The 21,247-nt window shown below is 33.7% G+C and overlaps 1 protein-coding gene across 6 annotated transcripts; it reads right to left on the bottom strand.

Annotated features, from left to right (window-relative positions):
• Window positions 1-4,395: 4,395 nt before the first annotated feature.
• LOC103492828 (pentatricopeptide repeat-containing protein At2g18940, chloroplastic) lies at window positions 4,396-11,171 on the bottom strand. 6 transcript variants are annotated; one of them, XM_051085391.1, is made up of 5 exons: window positions 8,415-11,171; window positions 5,721-5,786; window positions 5,440-5,561; window positions 5,277-5,361; window positions 4,396-4,818 (listed from the first exon to the last, which is right to left on the bottom strand). In XM_051085391.1, the coding sequence occupies exon 1, from the start codon at window positions 10,953-10,955 to the stop codon at window positions 8,424-8,426; it is 2,532 nt and encodes an 843-aa protein (XP_050941348.1). In that variant the 5' UTR covers window positions 10,956-11,171; the 3' UTR covers window positions 4,396-4,818; window positions 5,277-5,361; window positions 5,440-5,561; window positions 5,721-5,786; window positions 8,415-8,423. The 6 variants fall into 6 exon arrangements, with proteins under 6 accessions (XP_050941348.1, XP_050941344.1, XP_050941347.1 ...); XM_051085387.1 differs by having other exon boundaries at window positions 5,440-7,332; XM_051085390.1 differs by having other exon boundaries at window positions 5,277-5,561; window positions 5,721-7,332.
• Between the last annotated feature and the right edge of the window lie 10,076 nt (window positions 11,172-21,247).

Raw genomic sequence — 21,247 nt, 5'->3', positions numbered from 1 at the left:
ATCTTTAAAAAATGAAAGAGAGAAATTTTATTGATGAATTTAGAGAGAAAAATTATAAATAGGAGTGTTATAACTATTTAAGAATTGATTGAGTGCCAAATTAATGAATTGTTAGGAAGTGTATTTCAAAATACAAGAAAAATGGGGTTTTATAGCCACATGGTCTGCCGATGCACGCAAGATGCGAACGTTGCCACAAACAAAAAGTTTGTTGCGTCTCGACATTAGGGTTGAGTGTTGCAACACTAGCATTAACCATCTTCAGTGTTGCGGTGCTCTATATAGGGATCAACGCTAGGGTGTGGCATTGCGACATTGAGTTAGGTTTCGCGATGCTGCATGATCTTGAAGCCCTCAGTTCTTGGGCATCGTGGCATGGTGCCAAAGCGTTGTAGGCTACGTTGAAAAGGGTAACATTACGATTTTGCCATTTTTCTTTGTTTGGCTCGTTTTAGCTTGAAATTGAGTCGTTTTTGCTTCATTGGACTTTTTTGCTTTCCTAGATCAATATTTCCTACAAAATAAGAGATTTGTGATTAAGTGTGATTATTTCGAGCATTTCTAACCTAAAACAGTTAGCACTTTTATCGTTCTCTTAAACACCCTTAATTTAGTTCTTGCTCAAATATAAAATCATACATTCCAAGCATCAAATAAAGAATGTCGTGCAAAAAGTTAAAGTCAGTAATCGTACAAATAATGGTAATGTTCTCAAAAGTTGCTAAATTCGAAACTTAAGTTTTAATAGTCTCCTATATATGCTTGCAATCCTTTATATCACACCCTCTTCTGAGCAATCCACATTGTCCTGGAAAGGATCGTGATGGAAGGATAGTAAATGATATCCCCCGATATCATGCACTGGCTATAATCAATTAGCTATGAGGGAAAAGCAAGTTTAAATAGAGGGAAGATCATATGTGAAAGGGAAAGAATTTTGATTGAGTTGGTTATTCATCCTTCGGAGAAAGGATCAAGAGAGAGAGAGTTCTTTTCTTCTTATTGATGTAATTTCATTTATGAATTCATCAATTCGTTACTATGCTAATGTTTATATTACCAATTGAATAAAGAACAATGAAATCAATGTTCTATCATAATTTAGGAAGGTCAAATGTAAGATAAGAAGGATAAATATAGATAAACTCAAATGGACACTTCCCAGTGGATCGTTTTTACATGTTAATTGTTATTATATGTAAAGTCAACTTTTAGAAGGGAAAGATTCCACTTCCTAGGTTGATCCCCGCTTAGGCACTAAGGGAGCAGAGGTTTCCTAATATTCTATTAGTCACTTCTATTTGACCATCCATTTGCAGATGGCCAACATAACAAGTTCGTCCCCAACTTTTCTCCAAAAAGCTTGTTTTTTTTTTTAAAAAAAAAACTCATATTTAAGATTCACGTGTCTTGAACAATGTCTATAAAGTAGGTTAGCAATGTTTAAGACATCAAATGGTTTTTTACAAGGTATAAAGTGTGTCAATATAACAAAGATATTACTATAATAAGATAACTCTAAGATATTACACTAATAAAATAACCCTAATATTAGTAAGTATAACAAACATCTTTACTCTCATCTTGTTCTTTCTCAACTTCTTCATTACTTTCTTGAATTGTTAAATTTCGTCTTTGAGGGCAATCATTTGATAGATGACCAACTTGTCCACACCTAAAATATTTACCAAAGTTAGGTCTATTATAAGAATTGGATGATTTATTGATCAAAACAACTTGCACTCAATATTTTATGTTCAAGGGAGATAGTGAGAGTGTTTGTAGAAGCATGGTGAAAGGGCATTGCCATATTTTACGAGCTTTTACTTCTAAAAACTTGTTACTCACTGAGTTACATTTTCAATGTTCCCTCCTCCAGTAGGTTCAAGGCCCAAGCATCTATTGAGCTCCCCATCACCATTTGTAGATTTTCATTTTTGTATGTATATACTTAACTTTTGTATTGCGTCATAGGGTGGCTAGATCTAGTGAGAGTCATGCTAAGGATTTGTGTTTTGAGAGATCCCTCATTAGACTGTAATTATTTTGTAAGTAATATCTAGTTTGGATATGAACTCTACTTGAGACTTTGGAATAATTTGGATGAGTGTGTGGTGAGACACACTTGCTGTGATAAAGTCAAGAGATAAGCTCTCTCAAGGCCTTGAGGGCACAGGTAAGGGTTCTAAAAGACTTGTTAATTTTATATGTTCAACTTTGTCCTTCTAACATATAAGATAAGTCTTAGTAAACTGTATCATCTCGTCCCAAATGCTCGACCAATAGTAACCTTGTTGTAGTAACGCATAAGTTTATTGCCAACCATTGTGTCCAGCCCACAGCGTGTCATGACACTCTTTCATCAGCAATCACTTAAACAATGGACATATAGGTGATTGCCTTTGGTGAACAAAGATCGTCTTTCATCTAGAATTAAAGGGTCTTTCCTTCTTTGGTCAACTATATTATGGCTTGAGTCGTAGTATCCTTAGCCAGACAAGCCTTATGGTCTCTCGGACAATGTCACTCTGGCTACTAGCTTTTAAGAGCGTGAACATGCACAAGGCTACAAGTTCGCTCTTCTATCTGTGGTGTCAGCTGCCTAGTTTGATTTACCTAGCCTGTGTCCGAATCAAAATTAAATTCAGTCAAACATTCTTGCCATCAAACTTGTTTAGACGTCAATTTAAGTTGACTAAAAGAGTGGCATATAGAGTTATTGTCCGTATTAAGAACTTGCCTCCCAATAGATATTTTCTCTAGCCTCTCGAGTAGAGTACAACTACTAGCATCTCTTTCACGAAGACAACATGCCTTCTCTCAACATCATTCAATTTCCTGTTCTCATAGCCAATGGGATGGTCGTCTTAGAGAATACCCCCAAAGCAAAATCAGATGCGTCGATCTCCACTTCGAAGGGTTTGGTTACATTGGCAATTTCGAGAATTGACCCTTCTATCATGGCCTTCTTCAAACGTTCATAAGCAACCTAACATTTCGAGGTCCACTTCCACTTGTTCTTTTTCAAACAACTCCGTTAAGAATCTTGTCTTGTTTTATAATGCCTCAACGAATCGCCTGTAGTAATTGATTAGTTCGAGAAAGGAACGCAGATCTGTTACAAAAACGGCACCTTCCGATCACGTATTGTACTAATCTTGTTCTCTTCCATGCAAAAATGGCCACACTCAATCATGTGATCGAGGAAGTTAATGTGTGTCTAGGCAAAAGCGCATTTTTTCTTTTTTACGTACAACTGATTCAACCTTAGTTTCTCAAAGCCTAACTAAACATGACGTTGATGTTCTTCCATTTTCGAGTTGTGAACCACAATGTCATCCAAATATACTCCGACAAACTTGTCAAGATACTCATGAAAAACCTGATTCATCAAGATACAAAAAGTTGTTGGAGCATGTGTGAGACCAAAAAGGCACTACGAGGTATTCAAAGGCTCCATATCTGTGACACACGTAGTCTTTTGTTCATCTCCTTCAACAATTCATACTTGATAATACCTTGATCAAAGGTCCAACTTCGAGAAGTACTTGGCGCCATAGAGGCGATCAGATAACTCTTTGATAATATGTAACAGGTGTTTGTTTCGAACTGTAAGTTTATTCGATGCTTGATAGTTAACACATAAACGAAGATTTCCATCTTTCTTCTTCTAAAACAGCACGAGGGAGTCCGTAGGGAGCCTTTGCAGGTTTAATAAACCCAACATTCAATAAATCAAGTTATTTTCAAAGTTTTGCCAATTTTGGTAGCACCATGCAATACACATTATTTGTGAGGGCCTCGCTTTGGGGTAGAAGTTCAATCTCATGATATATCCCTCTGGAGGTAGAGTCTTAGGTAAACTCTCTGGCATTCCATCTTGGTATTCGTCTAAGTATACTGGATGAACACCAAAACTAGTTCCTTCGAACTTTCCTCTTCGACCACAAGGATAGCCATGAAAGTAGGCTCTTCACAGGTTAGCCCTCTCTTTGGTTGAAGGACTTACCTCTTTGGCCACTGGGATATCTTGACTTCTTTTAGTCGACTCCATAAGAAAAAAACTTGATCAGGGACTTTTATCAAGTAGAAATTTTGCTCTTTCATCTCCATCAACTGATCAACGTAGGCCTTTCATATCGACGTGTTTACAACTCCTAAACTTTACAAGCCAATTGACTCTAATACCAACTATCACGATTATAAACATGTGTTCCCATTCGAGAACTAGTCAACCAAACCAAATCCAAATAGCCGATGTCACACAATGGTTGTATTTCGCAATGTCGACCTCCATTCTTGAGAAAAGGTTTTAAAAACAGGTTTAGAGAAAAAGATTTTCGCAAACGTTTGAAAGCACGTTTGAGAAAAGAAGCTCGTTATAAGGCTATAAGCAATAAGAGACAACATCTTTATAGCTTATAACTCTCAAATGTGTTGATATGATGATTAGTTTTACCCTCATATAGTACATTCTGAACAAAAAGTGATGTGATGGGCTTGTATATGCTAATGTGCGAGCGGTCACTCACAATTAAAAATGTAAAGAAACTAAAATACAATGAAAGTAATGGAAAAGGTGTTGGGGCAGTCATGCGACTACGAGCAATACGCCCTGAATAAGCATGATCGTGACACCTAGCGTCGTGGCGCCAACGAAACTTCACGTGCATCAGGACTTCAGGATGACACAACACTCTCAGGTAGTGGCCAATTTGCCAATTCTAAGTTTTGCCCTGGTTAATGCAATTTGGCATTGGTCTTACTCGTTTAAGCTTTATTTTGTGATTTCGATTCTACCTTTGATGTGCTCAAAACCTACAAAATAGTCAAATAGAAAATAAAATCATAAAAAACAATCCTGAATTAAGAGGGATTAGATAGGACATTTTTTGTGCTATTAGATAGGACAATGACAATGTCAATCGAGTCCTCTATCATTCTTTTTATTTTTACAAAATGTGATTGATAGGCCCACAAACCTGAAAGCAACACACATAGACCCAAGTCAAAGAACTAAACAAAGTCTTGGGGATACTTTCAATCTAGTAATAAACGAAAAAAGACCAGGTCTCACAAAATCACTTAAAATGTTCCTAGAAAGTATATAAGTGATGGTTTGATCATGAAAACTACGTAAAAATGCCTAAGCTAATGAAACTTTTACTCTCAAAATAAATTAGAAGTCCTTAACATTTAAAGCATCCGAATCGATTAAACATACTTCCGAACACAATAATCAAATCTATTTTGGTAGGGATGTGGAAATTACTTACCTAGGTCCTAAATCGAACAGTTTCAAATCTGAGAATCCACTTCCTTGAACAAACGCCAACTACTTGGTAATCAAAATTGCCCAACCTAAAGATATGAAAGCAGCATAAGTGAGAGAAAACAGCAGCTGAACTAAAAACTATGTGATTTCCACAAGCTTCTAACCTAAAGAGTTTCTGCTTGAGAGTAATTTCTTTTATCTCCAACTGTGTGGGAGCGAGCAACACCTGTGGTCTTCCAAAGCGCACATAATCTAGTTCTTCTAGATAGGGTCATGTAATATTTGACTTGAAATAAAAAAAAAAAAAAAAAAAAAAAAAGAAAAAAACACAATCTCGATTCTTCATACAAGATCAAAATGCTAAATATTTCAAAAGATTACTTCTTCTTCTTCTTACATCTCACAATAGTACTTAATTTCTGCAAAGAAGGGTACATGATATTACCAAATAGCAAAGGACAATGATTGTGCTCCTTCCTTGTCCTGCTTTTTTTACCAGATAATGCATTTCCTGAAGACAAAACAAAAAAGTAAAAACACCATACCACTAAATCCACACGTAGAAAGGATCCTGGAAGTTGGAACATTGAAAATGCAAAATACTATATCAGCTGTAGAAAATCAAAAGCATGAAAAGTAAATGGCTATCAAATTCTCTTATCAGCGCTCTTTACAAGGTGTCTAAATTCAACAACTAATAAATTCCCTAGAGCCGGAGAGATCGAACCAATGAAGTCTCAATTGGCTGCAAGGTTCCCCTGCAACTAAAACATTTGGAATTCACCGGTCTCAGTGAACAAGTATGAAATTGATCGTTATACTAGAACATAGAAAAATTTGTTGCAAATATGGTCAAAATTCATGTTATTTCATATTGAAAATGTGGCATGCTCCTATAAACTAAACCACAAAGAGATTAATGCAACTCACGGATAATCTCAGTTCAGGAAGGCCTTCAATGTCACCACCAAGTTTACCTTTTAGGCCCATACTTGATAATTTTCTAAAAAGGTTAGTTCAATTGTAACACTCATAGTTTCTAAATGATCATCGTAACAAATTATAAAGTACAGAAACTAAAAAAAATAAGTTCAGATCTAAACTCAAATATGTTGCTCTTAAGTCATCGCCAATCAACCCAAAATTACCGATCCAAAGGCCTTAAACAGATGGGCTATAACATTACTTTAAATCTTCCCTTTACTTGTAGGCTTGATAATTAGTAGAAAGCTCAGCAAGTTTAATATTAATTACAACAATAAACCTGATCCTTCAGTCCAAGAATACTGCCTATTACAAAATCCTGTGGTTGGTGCTTCCTAATACCTCAAAATCAACTCACAACTTCTAAATCAGCACATAAGAATAAGAAAACTTTCGCCTCAAGATTTTTATGATACGCTTCTCACTATCCATGCAAACCATTTGACATTCTTAGGAATTTGGCCATATAATCGAGAGTAGAAAACAGTGATTACAAGATAGGAAAAAAAAACATCTAGAAAATCATCAATGTTTAACATCATCCGTCAAGCCAATAGGGAAAAGGGAATCATTAACGGAATTTCTTAGCTAAAAAAAGAATAATAGAATATAAGAACAAAAAGGTCATTTTTTGGTGCAACAACTCGATAGAAATTACAAAATTGATGTTAAGGTACAAGATCATTTCTTAAGAAACTTGCACTAAATTCATCAATCCCTTTCAGAGTCAATCACTTCATGGTTCGGGAACAAAATATCCATTGTTTTCAGAAAGCTTTTTATTTATGATCCTTCTACTCTACTTGTAAAGAAGTGCTCATTTACATAGGCACAAGATTACTCATGTATCCTATCGTAGTATCCCCATTCTTTAAAGATACATCTCATATTGAGAAAAGAGACCCTTTATGGAAACGTGTATGAGTAGAATTCTTCATACTCCAACTGATTATAAACACTCAACCGAAGCTAAACAGTCACAAGAAATGAAATGCAAAGATGTATGAAGTTGCATAAATATCGATCATACCTTCCAGAGAACACACCCCAGTTTCCAGTAACCTGTCCATCAGCTATAAACACAGACCAAAAACTCGCAAATTCATCCAATCCAAGCTAACTAACCAATTTAAACCAAGAAGACCAATTAAAGAAAACCATATTCCTTCCGTTAGTGCATTAAAGTTCAACATATGTCAAATCCTGATTTTATGGCTCTCCCAAGGTTTTCCTGTCCCAATACTTTTACTTGGAAATGAAGTTGAGTGATTTCCTTTAGTCTTAATTTTTCAAACAAAGATTCCTAGATCATGCACCACCTTTTAACATTAAAGAGTGCATTCTTTAAATTAAAGGAACAGATAAGCAAAATAATAGGCAGGGATTTGGGAGAATTTTCTTCCTTCTCTTCTCTATATTTCAGGAGCCACCATCTTGAGAATTTATGCACACAGTAACCCTAGACTAGAGACAAAAAGGGAAAGAAATAAGAATTAATAAATGTACAAATGTCGCCAAATGGAAGATCAATTACTGATAAAATTTGTTCCTGTGATGGTCTCTTTCTTCTTCCTTTCTTCATTATTTTGTTGCTGATTTTTTCTCCCTAATAGGAACTAAATTATTTCCCTTAAAAAAGGAAAAAGAGACAAGACAGATATATAGATCAAAACAAGAATATAGGAACTTAACTAAGAGGTCATGGATTGAATCTATGTGGTCACCTACCTAGGAATTAATTTTCTACGGGTTTTTTTGACATACAAATGTTGTAAGGTCAGGCGGGTTTGTTGTCCCGTGAGATTAGTCAAGGTGTGTATAAGCAAGCCCAAACACTTGCGGATATCAAATATATATATATATAAAAAAAACAAGAATATAGGGACAATACTTTATTTAGATACTCCATATAAATTCTTATATACCGGTAGATTGCTACAACCATAATTTATATTCATTGATAAATGATATCTTTGAAACTGAGACTGCTGCAAAACTTCATGAAAATGAATCCATAATAACTCATATATTCCTACCAGAACCATCAAGCAACGAACCAGAAAAGAGTTACAGAAGAGCTGCTAAGGTGCTTGATGTTTTGTAATGATTATTATATATCTCTATAAATGAACAAAGAAATTACAAGCAGGAATACCTAGAGAGATCAAGTATTCATCATGTCCCTTACATGGGAAGCAAGTCTTTGCGTGGAATGGTTATCAAACGAATCATCGATGTTCTTGATCCCAAAGACAAAATCCATAGCATCTTGATATTTTCTTGCTTTACAATAACCATCCACTATGATCTTGTAAGTAAGTTCATTGGGTTTGCAATTGTTCTGAATCATGTAGCTTATGACTTCATCTACCTCCGCAAACATTCTGCGTCCTGCATACCCCGAGACAAAAGTGTTGTACGTGAATATACAAGGACGAATCCCTCGAGTTGTCATCTCCGACATAATTCTTATTGCTTCTTGCATGAGCCCTTGTCGGCAGAAGCCTTTGATTATGGTGTTATACGACACAAGATCGGGGTTTTCGCCAGATTTTATAAGTCCCTTGAGGATCTCTTCTGCTTTCCAGCATTCTCCTCTTCTGGCATACATATTCATTAAGCTATTGTAAGTGACCAGATCCGGTTGCAGTCCACTTTCACGAATCAAGTGCAACATCTCGTGCGCCCTTTCATACATGTTATTTTTAGCAAAAATTGATAGCATTGAGTTGAATATAACCATATCAGGCTTGTATCCATTCTTCATCAACTCTTCAAATGCCCTTTCCATTCCTCTAACTGCTCTGCACTTGAAGTTTGCAAGAATGAGGGTTCTCAAGAGAACCCAGCTGGGGAAGATCTGACCATCATAAATGTCTTTCTCGATCCTCTCTAATCCTCTCACATTCCCCCCTTTTGCATAGCAATGGAGCATCAATGAGAATGAGGTTTCATTAGGTTTGAATCCCTTGTTTCTCATATCCAGTAAGACAGATTCTGCTGCTTTCCAATCCCCTCGCCGAGCCAAAGCATTCAGAAGCGCATTATAAGTTGTAGCACATGGTGTAAATCCAGCTTTCATCATCTCCTCATACATCTTCGCCGCATCAAGCTCTGACCCACAACGGCCATACGCGCTGATCAAAGTGTTAAATGTGTCTTTACCTGGTTCAAATCCACAATTTTTCATCTCCCTAAAAACATGGTTCACAAACTTGTGTTTCCCCTTATCACCACACATGGCAAGCAAAGTGTTCCAAGTTATTCGGTTTGGAGGACAGCCATTTATTCTCATATCACTGAGTATCTTTATCATTTCCTCTGACCGTGACTTCTTTCCCAGCAGAGCAAGAATGGAATTATATGTGCACACATTAGGAACACATCCTGATTTCTTCATTTGGTTAAATAATTGTAATGCCTTAACCTCCTTCCCTGCCCTGCCATAGGCATTTATGACAGTAGTATAAGTCACAGCATTTGGCATCACACCTTTGCGTGTCATTGTGTCAATTACAGCAGCTCCTTCCTCATAGAATCCTGCCCGAACATAAGCTGCTACAAGCTCATTATAAGTAACAGAGTCCGGGGTGCAATTATTGTCCTCCATTTCTTTCAAGATATTTAAGGCCTCTGAGTAAATCCCAGCTTTTCCAAACACTTGAAGTAAAGCATTGTAAGTGACAGTTCCTGGCTCATAACCACTGGACTTCAACCCAACAAAAAATTCTTTAGCTTCGTTTATTAAACCCTCTCTTCCACACGCAGATATCACAGTACTACAGGTGAACTCATCAAATTGCAAACCTTCATTTCTCATTTCATCCAACAAGTCTAAAATTTTATCCCAAGAGCGACCCATTTTCCCATAAACATCAAGCATGACATTGTAAGTAACCAAACTTGGAGAAAGGCCACATTCCTTCATTCTCTCAAACATAGCAATGGCTTGCTTATACTTGCCATTCCGAGAATAAGCATGAAGAATGGTGGTGCAAGCGCGAACATCAAGCGAGTACTTGTCAATGGGAATTTTGTCAAACAGCTCGAGTGCAATTGAATATTTCGATTCTCTTCCAAGAATCCTTATCATAAGTTCAACAGCTTTACTATCTAGTTTCACATCTCCCGAGACAGTGTTCGACACAACCCATTCAAACAACAAAATAGCTCTCTCGCTGTTACCTGAAACGTCTAGCGCTTTCAGGAGACTAACAATATCAACTTCAAGCAACTCGGACTTGACAGAATCAAAAAGAGAATCCAAGCTATCAAAAGGTTGTGCAGCAATGGAATTGAGCAAGCATATACCCTTCTTGGAGAGAAATTGAAGAGGCCCATCTCGAATCTCCTCGTCGCTGTACTCAAATTGTGGAGCTGAATTCAAGACGGGTTTCTTCAACTGAGCCCCATCTCTCCGTTTCTTAGTTGAATCCACTGAAATTTGAAGAGAAGGCAAATGCGCAACATTCTTTTTCGCAACATTTACAGGTTTGAGCTTATGGGCACTGTCATTGGGAGACAGAGACAAATGAAGAAGATGCTGAAGAAGGGTATCGATCGGAATTGAGGAAGAAGGCGGAGATGGAGGAGGAGGAGGAGGAAGAGTCGTTGAATTGAACTTCAATGTCTGATTTGGTTGAATAGGTCTACTCACTGGAAGTGTGCATCGGTTAGGGAAGAAAGAACCTTCCATTTTTGCAGTGAATATGGAGGTTCTTGGTTAGATAAAAATGGCGGAATTGAGCTCGACTACTGACGGAAGAGAAGGATAAGGAAAGTAATTCTGGAGAGTGAAAGGCTTTGGCGATGCATTGGGCTTAGAGAGAGGAGGGGCTAAGGGAGGAAGGAACGGTTGGTCTTTATTTGGAGAAGAAGATGGCATATAGCCATTTGAAGGGAAGACCGACATTCCAAGCCACATAACTTATTTGGGTTTTTTTACTTTGGAAAACTATTTAGATAAAGTGATAAATCAACCATAGACATGAAAAAGTTTCAAATTCTTTTTTTCAAAAAAAAAAAAAAAATCAATTGTCACATAGCTTTTTCAAGAAGGGTGATGGAATGTTTTTTAGTATTATTTTACTTTAGAAAAATATATGTTTATTGTCATCAAGTTTCAAAATATTACCATTTTATTGTTTGAATACTGTTGGGTTTGCTTTTTTACATTCTTAGTCATTATTTTAGAATTAACACGATAAATTATATTGATCACTCCTTGAATACCTACCCACTGCTTGTGCTTGGTTAGGGCAAAGTTTTGAACTTTTAATATCAATTTTTGTATTTGATATTCACTTTCAATCTTCAACGTTAATCGATAAGCATTAGAGATAATTAAGTTTTATTATTTTTAATCACTTTTCAATTTTTTAAATAATCTCTTTATAATTATCTAAATTAACTAATAGGTACTAATGTTAACATTTAAGGTAGGTCCCCAATTAGTTAATGTTGAAAGTTATGTTGAGTGAGTTTTCAATTTTTAAAATTCATTATTTGAAGTGGTTTAATTTGTTTGTCTTATGATTGTACTCTTTTTGTAGTCTCATGGATGGGTTATTTTGGATCTTTTTGGGTGTTTCAATTTAGTTACTTTCAGATATAGAAATAGAAAAAGGGAAATTCGTGGAAATAACAAATATGATGATAGAAAAAAGAAAAATAGTAAACTGTTATATTATTTTGATTTATGGCAAAACTAACTGTCATAAATATTTGCTCACTTTTTTTTGTCCGAAATTATGCCTCCACGGAAGATAATTGTCCATATACAAATACATTATATTTGTTGAGATAAAAAATCAAACAAAATATCATATCAGTATATTTGTAAACACACCCATTTATGATAATTATTAACTAAATCAAAAAATTATTATATTGTTTCAATAATCCCTAAACATATGTCATTAGTTTCAACATACTCTAATTATCACGATAAAAATTAACAAATTAACGAAAAATAACTTCAAATATTTAATTTTTTATTTTTCGAATTATAAATTCAAAATTGAATCTCTTCCTAAAATCTAGCCAAAGATAATGGAATAATTAATTGTTAGGATAAAAATTAAAAAATTAACGAAAAAGAGTTTCAAATATTCAATTTTTTATTTTTTGAATTATAGATAACAAATTAACAAAAAAATAACTTCAAATATTTAATTTTTTATTTTTCGAATTATAGATTCAAAATTGAATTCCTCCACAAATCTAGCCAAAGATAATGCAATAATTAATTATTAGGATAAAAATTAAGAAATTAACGAAAAAGAATTTCAAATATTCAATTTTTTTATTTTTCAAATTATAGATAATAGATTAATGAAAAATAACTTCAAATATTCAATTTTTTATTTTTCGAATTATAGATTCAAAATTGAATCCCTCCATAAAATCTAGTAGCTAAAGATAATGCAACAATTAATTATTAGGATAAAAATTAAGAAATTAACGAAAAAGAATTTCAAATATTCAATTTTTTATATTTCGAATTACAGATTCAAAATTAAATCTCTCCCTAAACTCATGCCAAAGATAATTCAATAATTAATTATTAGGATAAACATTAAGAAATAAACGAAAACAATTTAAAGATTCAATTTGTTACGAACATCGTTTCAATCCTTCCCTAAAATCATGCCAAATATAATGCAAATAATTATCATAAACGAGTTAAGTTTAAATTAAAAATTCAATCCCTCCCTAAAATCATGTCAAATACAATGCAATAATTAATTATTAGGATAAAAATTAACTAATTAAGGAAAACTAAATTATTGCCACGCGAACGAAAATTTGAAGGATATTGATTTAAGGAAAGAACCAACATCATTTTTTATTTTCTATATTATTTACCAAAAAAAAACACATATAATAAATTAAGTTTACATTCACTTAATTTAACATTTAAGTGGAAAAAAAAAGTTTGTACTATATTTTCAAAATAGAAGAACACTAGTCAAGAAGAACATTGAAAACAGATGCAGAGAATGTTAGAACCCGAGACAAATCTTGAGAAGAAAACTTGAGGACAGGGTATTTTTTATCTACCTGCAGAAAATGTGAGAATAGGGGACAAATCCAAAGAATAATTCACCGACTTGAAAACGAATAAAAGGTTGAAGAACAAGAGTGTAAAGACCCAACCTCTTATACTAAATTGAGAACTTTACTTTAAAATAAAAGAATTAAAATTTATTTTAAGTAAATAGAAAATAAAATAAAACTGCGAATTGTTGTTAAAATCATAAATAGAATGTACAGAAATAAATCAAAATAGAATCTTATCTCGGACTCTACTAGTTTTAAAGGAAAAAAAACAAGGAAATGGATAAAATAAAATAAAATGAAAAGAATATCGACACTGAAATCTGACGCATGACGTAAGCAGAATCAAACGTATCCCTATGGCTTGCCATGGTCACTTCTGGTCATTCGCCAGCTTGCCTTTACTCTTACTCTACCTCTGCCTGAAAAATAGAAATAGAAAGAGTGAGTATAAAAATATACTCAATAAGGGACGCACTACTAGTCCCGCTAGGTGCCTGTTAACTTCTTATTAGAGTTCTGAAAAGTGGTACCCCTGAACTGGCACGTTCCCGAATACGTGCAATTTGTGATCCCGTAAGAACAAGCTAGTCTTTGGTGAACCCAAAGGAACACCTAAGATGATCGGGTTGTGAGTAATCTCGTCGAATCACTCAAATCATGTCTATGTCAATGTCAATGTCAGATTGGTGGTTCCGTTGGACTATGTAGTCATAAGTGTGAGCGATCCCGTCGGATCTCAAATCATGTCTATGTTAATGTCAATATCAGACTGGTGATCATGTCGGACTACACAGTCATCAAAAAGAGTGGTGATCCCAAAGGACACTCATGTGGGTACGACTCTAATAGGTAAAGCTAACATACACCCTATCCATAACATGCAAATAACACATCATCAAATCATATCATAACATATCGTGCCATAACATATCATACCATACATATCCTATCCTATCATATCATATCATATCATATCATATCATGTCATATCATCCTCAATCACAATATTGTATCATTAAAACGTAGGTGATGACATCAATGCATTATTAGATATAACCACAAAGCCATCTAACAATCATATTTACAATATAAGTTTCTATCTGTAATCTCAAGTTCTGTAGCTAGCCATCAACAGTATATCATTCATACATGCGGTCTCTTTAAATTAAACTCGAGGGTCTAGTAGTAGAATCTCTTACCTGGAGATTTGCTCAATCGAATTCTAACAGTAAAATCAAGCTTTTCAAGCAGCGACGTCCTAAATAGTTAGAAAACACCAATTTAATAACTTATGCTTCACAGAATTAAAGTCTACAATTTCAGTCGAAGTAACTTACCCAAGATCAAAGTTGAGATCAACTTAGCCTTAACCTGGAAATTCCTCAGTTCCACTTCTAACGATTCAACAACTCTTTAAGAAAACTAATTTAATTTAATCTAAAATTAAATTATTTAAAGTCCAAAATTAAATCTTTGTTAGGTATGCCAAAAACCCAATCAAAACTTACCCAAAAACAGGTGGAAAAGAATAAAAATGGTCAGGTGGCTCAAAAATGGCTTGGCGGCTCGATTGGGAGGCAGAAACGACTCCGATAAGGTGGGTCGGCTGGGTGCACGCAGCTGGAAGGAAGTGGCTCAACATCTGCGGCTGAGGGCGACTCCAAGCACTCCCACGAGTTGGGCTCGACTCGCACACACAAATCGCTTGGACGAAGTCTTCGGCTGGGACGACTGGGACGACTTGCAACGACTGTATGCGCGACGGACTGACGACGGAGAATAGCGGTGACTTGTCGATTGCTGTTCGATGGTGGCTAACGGCGTGAGGCAAGCGGCTTGGCTTGATGAAGGCTAACAAAAGGATGAACGACTCGATTCACGTGGCGGCTGACAACGGCGTTCGGCGACTCGACTTGCGACCTAAACCACGGCGATGACGGCGATCTGCAGCGGATGAAGGTGAAGGCAGCAGCGGTGGTCAACGAAGTGGCGGCGGCGAATGAGAGCTATGGTGTTTGGATGATAAGGAAATTTAGGGTTTCTCTTTTCTTTTCCTTTGTGAAGAAGATGATGGTCCACTTCCCAATAACCTATTTAATCCAAAAATAATAATAATACATTATTATTATTTTCCCTTTCCTTTTCCTTATTTTAATCTAAAACAAATCAAATCTTCCCTCACTTCATTTAAAACCCCACCAAATCTTCCTTTTTATCTTCTTTTTATCTTTTCCCAAATAAAATCACATATTCTCTCTTCTCAACCAATCCAATCATCTTTATCTTATCAAACTATCTTTTCATAATAACTATATTATTTCATAATACAATTATTAATTCCTTAAGCCAAATAATACCTAAACATAAATAACCAAAACAAACATAAATTCCAATTTAACAACAATTTGATATTTTTCAATTATCCAATAGGATCAAATCTCCATAAAGTAAAATACTTCAACATTTAAATAACACCCAAAATTTCAAAATTACACTTAAGATAATAAAATTAAATTCCTCAAATTTTGGGACGTTACAAGAAGGTTGAAGAATGAACAGAAGGTTAAGGTTGAAGACGAAACAAATGGTTGAATACCTGAACGAAGGTCGATAGAAAGTGATCTTAAAAGGAAACGGTGGAAAGCAATCTTAAAAGTCACCGAACTGAGGAAAGAACGGAGATGGCCGCGCGAACGAAAGTTTGAAGCAACAGAGATGCTAATCAAAGATTGAAGCAACGAAGATGCAAAAGGAACAAAGATATGAAGGAAAGGAGATGACACAAAAAAATTCTAGGGTTTTCAAAAGTGGGAAAGTAAATGTAGAAGATGTGAAGTGGTTGCATGCAGAAGATGTGATATGTTGCAGAAGATGTTTATTTTCTTTGGGAGGAAAATTAGAATATTCAAGTGTGGGTGCATAGTTTGTATTAATTATAGGGTATTTATTATATTTGTTACAATTGTATTTTGAAATCACATTTGTCAATTAGATATGGCATTTAAGGCATTGTTCTCCCATTTATTATTTAAAAATTAATTGTTTTGCTATTTTATCTATTTAAAAATAAAATTGTCATTTATCCAAAGTAAACCTCTAATTTTGCTATTCTTCTTGTCAGCCTTAGAAAAAAATGATCAAACTCTTTACAAATATCAAAAATACCTTAAGCCCAGGTCAAAAGCCCAATTTCTATTATCGCTAATAAATAGTTACTGACTTTTATCATTTTCTATCACTAATAAACAATGGTCGACCATTATCAACATATATTAATAGAAAATATATATCATTTTCACCCTCTTCCAATCCTTAAGTTCTTTTTGCAAGCAACAAAAGTAATATCCAAAATAGAGTATAAAATTTTTATCGATGATAAAAAAATATAACTTCTACAATGATAAACCAAGTGATAGAACGATAATCATATACAATGAAATGACAAATGATAGGCAAAGTGATAAAACACTATCATTATCTATAATAGATAGATATCAATCGTTGTCTATTGCTGTCTATTTGTGATAGACGTCGATAGTTTTTCATCACTTTCTATTAATGATAAAGAATAATAGACTACTATCAATGGTCTATCATAATTTTGTTTACATCAACTACACACTAAACGTTGTTGTTTGATATGAAAGTTGTGACAAACATTGTTAATTATCACTATCTATCATAGATACACTCAATGATAAAAAAAGTGATAAAAATCTATCATTGACTATACCCACCCATATTGATTATAACTTGTAACAAAGATTACTTCATAATCTTTTGTTGAAAATGACTAGTCAATTAGTCATTTGTTGGAATGACATCATAAAACAGTTCAAGATTTCTAAATACATTTTCATATTTAATTTAAATTTGAAATATTTAATTTAGATATGAAACAGATTTCTATTTAATTTAGATATGAAACGTTTTTGTTGGATTTATATAAAAGGAAATTATGGTTGCTTTAGTTGTTGCAGGGAGTTTGGAGTTTTGGCATCATATTTTATCTCTAATAAAGATTATTTAGAATAAGATTGTCTTTTAATTCCATTCCTTTTTCTGATGATTGTACATTTGAGATTGGACGTTGTGTTAACGTTGAGGAACAATCGACACAAACGATTTAACACTAAGATCATGTCGAATTTTACTTTTAAAATAGTAAATTTTTGACGATACAATAATAATAGACATTTGATTTTCTACTTCTCTAAACATGATTATGTGTTTTAAATTTTTAACCATATTCTCAAACTCATATACTTCCCACCAATATATTAAAGCATAATGGAATCATGTATTCAAGAATTTTCAACCAATATCAAGATTCTTATTTCCAGAGAAATAGGATAAAAAGAAAAGAAAAAAAGAAACAAGTTGTGGATTAAGCTATCTCCTCAGTGAAATGTAGACAAAGGATTAAAAATGAACTGTCGCCTACATCGGAAGAGTATTAAAATGTCCAAAAAGGAAACAAAGAAAGAAAAAGCTAAAATGAACATATTAACCATTAACTATGTTCCCAATCCCAAATAAACTAAGAAGATGTTGGCCGTAGGGAAATATGACACATGGCATGCAATGACACTAAGCATAATGCATAATGGACATCTACTTTACTAATATTTATGATATTCTTTCTTAAATGTTCATTATATATATGAAATATGTCTTGTTGAAACCTTACTAAGAAAAAAAACCAAATAAAAAAATAACCTATCGAAAGAAAAAGAGTACATATTTCATATAATTTATGATATATTTACAAAAGTACAATTTACTCTCCTTATGGAAATATCACTTAAGATCTCTAAGTTGATGCATGTCAATGTTGTGTACCAATTATTCTAAGGTTGCAGTACGTAATGATTTTGAACAAATTTGATGTCATCATTTTCTTCGAGATCATGAATATAGAAAAATTTTGGTGAAATATTTTTTGTTCTATCTTCTTTAATGTAACCTCCTACTATTTGAGTTATACATGTCGTCAAGTCATCAATGTCTTGGAAAACATCTCTAAGCTTTAAAATCCAATCCTCGACTTCATGGCTCTTGAATTGTTGCTCGTCTACATCGAGAAGCACAACTTTATTGGCCGAAAGAGTGTGTTGGAGTTTGTCGAGCTCATCAATGACTCACGACCCAATCTCTCGAAGTGCGGAAAAGCCCAATTTAGTTATAACACTTGTAGCAACATTGAACAGACCTGAATCCACCATGGATGAAAATGAAAATTTGATTGATGGAATTTTGGAGGAGCCTGAGAAGAGGTTATATGCAAATGGGAATTAGGCCTCCAGGCTATGCAACCACAAATATTTGTAATGTGCAATCATTGTTTCAAAACGATAATAAAACAAAAAACCCAAATATATTTAAGGATAATTTATATAAATATAATAAAACCCAAAAATATGTATGGCTCGTGTAATAAAAAACTAAAATCTATGAAACCGGTAAAATATTTTCATAATTTTCAGACTTTTCCTTGAATATTGTGGACAATTAGTCACTTCTCTTTCTCCTTCTTCTTTACGATTTATTCATCTTCTTTTCCAGATTTCTCGGTCTCCTCTTCTAGATTTTCTTTCTTCTATTTTTAAACGATTTATTCTTCTGCTTAAATCTTCTATTTCATCTTCATAATTTTCGACAAGATTCTATGAAACTACTTCATCTTCCTCATATTCGAGAATATGAAGATCGTTTAAATATCATTTTTACATGATCCAAATGATCGTTAACCAGTGTTAACGCGATTGTTTACCATGGTTAACAAGTTCATTTAATTTTGAAGTTTTTTTCCATCGTTTAAAATGAATTATAGATCGTGTTAGATCGTGTTGGCATGATCTAAATGGTCACTTACCATAGTTAACACAATCATTTAGCATGGTCAACATAATCGTTTGATTTGAAGTTTTTAACGATCATTGACATTTGACTATATGATCGCTTACCATAATCAACACAATCGTTTAGCATAGTCAACACGATCGTTTAAATTTGAAGTCTTTTCCCCATCGTTAAAAGGAACTACATGATCATATATCATAACCTAAATTTGTGGGATTGTGGGCTTTTTTCATTTTCAGAATTGTTGTTTTATACAGTATAAATATTTTACCGCTTTGTTATATTATATTTCTAAAAAAATCATATATTTAATTATTATTTTACCATTTGGTAATAATAATGTTTTCTACCGAAGTTGAAGAGAATGAATTAAGTTACATTTTTTAAAATTATTTATTTAGTTTCTTTTTATTTAAAAAAAGAAAAGAAAAGAAAAATATCTTCCTGAACTTTAGGGATATCATTAATCCTTTAGTTGATATCTTTTTCTCTTACTAAATGATATTTTTAGAAGATTCTTTCCTTCATGGACAAGGTTTTCATCAACTGGTAAAAAGCTTCAACCGAATTATCTTTATAAGATCTTTTCCTTATTCGTTTCGAAGTTCTTCCTTATTATAAAATTTCACGCCTTGTTTCGCACGCGTCATTAACCTCGCTATCCGGAACGAAATGCGACTTGAGTAGCCTTGACACCTCAAGTGAAACGTCAGAACACTCACTTAATTAAATCTTTTAACTTAAACTTGAATTTGACCACAAAGAGAATTAGAATTGAATGTGCACAAGGAAGGAGTCAGAATATTAGGAGCTTATTCTTGATAGCTCGATAATATTCCGCAATGTGCGCCTTGAATACAACTTGAAAGTCTTTTTATAGACCCCGGACTTTAAACACAACTAAAATTGAGAAAATTAATAGATAAAACTGAATCAGACAGGACATGACCCCTTATCTGATAAGGTTTTGAAGAGAGAAGATAACAGATAAGATCAAATCAGACATGACAAGACCCCTTATCCGATAAGATTGGAAAAACGATAATTTTCTAAAAAAATTTCTAACCTAAAAACTAATATTATATAAGTATAAGAGGTGGTGAAAAACTTCAACCAAAAAGATTCTTTTACCTAAAGAAATAAACATTTTACATAGTCATAAAGAATTTACTTAAAATTAAAAGTAATTTACCTATTATATTTATTACACGTGTTGGCCTGAAAAGGCCTATGATACAAAATATCAAAAAAGATATATAACTAATATGTCGTGGATGTGTTGTCCATTTGTCCGAAGAATTTGATGAAGCCAACTCTTCTCCAATTATTATTGTTCTTTCGATTGTTGAATTAATTATGTATACCTCTAATCATATTTCGTACGACAGATTACATGTTGACCAACTATTTTACTGCCATTGTCACACCCCCTTCTAGATCACCTACTCTAGATCCGAAAAATGGCGTGATATCAACTGAAAATTTTCACCTTTAAAATAATATCAGCAACCTTAAAACAATTTGCTAGGGAAATTCTTTATATTTATAAAGCTAAAATATAGCCCACTTAGGAATGACTTTTGCAAAATCTATGTTTTATAGAAAACATATAACACTTTTAATAAAATCATTTCCTTTCATAACTGAAAACTGATTGGCCTGACAATAGTAAGTCCCACATTTAGAGATTCATAATCTGTACCTGGAAAGAGGAAAAACATTTTGAAAGAGTAAGTCAAGACTTAGTGAGCAACAGTTTTATAAAACAGGTTTTCATAAATAAAACCTTAACTTAAATAACATTCATCAATAAAATTTATTTCATAACATGGTACTTGAAAATATTGAACTTTTGAGAACATTTGCATAGATTTTGGAAGACATGATCTATAGTCACAGACAGTATTAAACCTCTTCATCCGAAGACATAATAGTCAATAGGAAACAACTTTCATTGTAATCCTCATCCTTTAAGGCATATTAGATATACCCTTCCTGATGACCCATAGTTAAAAATAGGTCCGTCAACCCTACCATCTGTATGGAGTTAAATACATGTATACA

Source organism: Cucumis melo, chromosome 5, assembly GCF_025177605.1.
Source record: "Cucumis melo cultivar AY chromosome 5, USDA_Cmelo_AY_1.0, whole genome shotgun sequence".
Classification (NCBI taxonomy): Eukaryota; Viridiplantae; Streptophyta; class Magnoliopsida; order Cucurbitales; family Cucurbitaceae; genus Cucumis; species Cucumis melo.
This window is presented reverse-complemented; position numbering and strand designations above follow the sequence as displayed.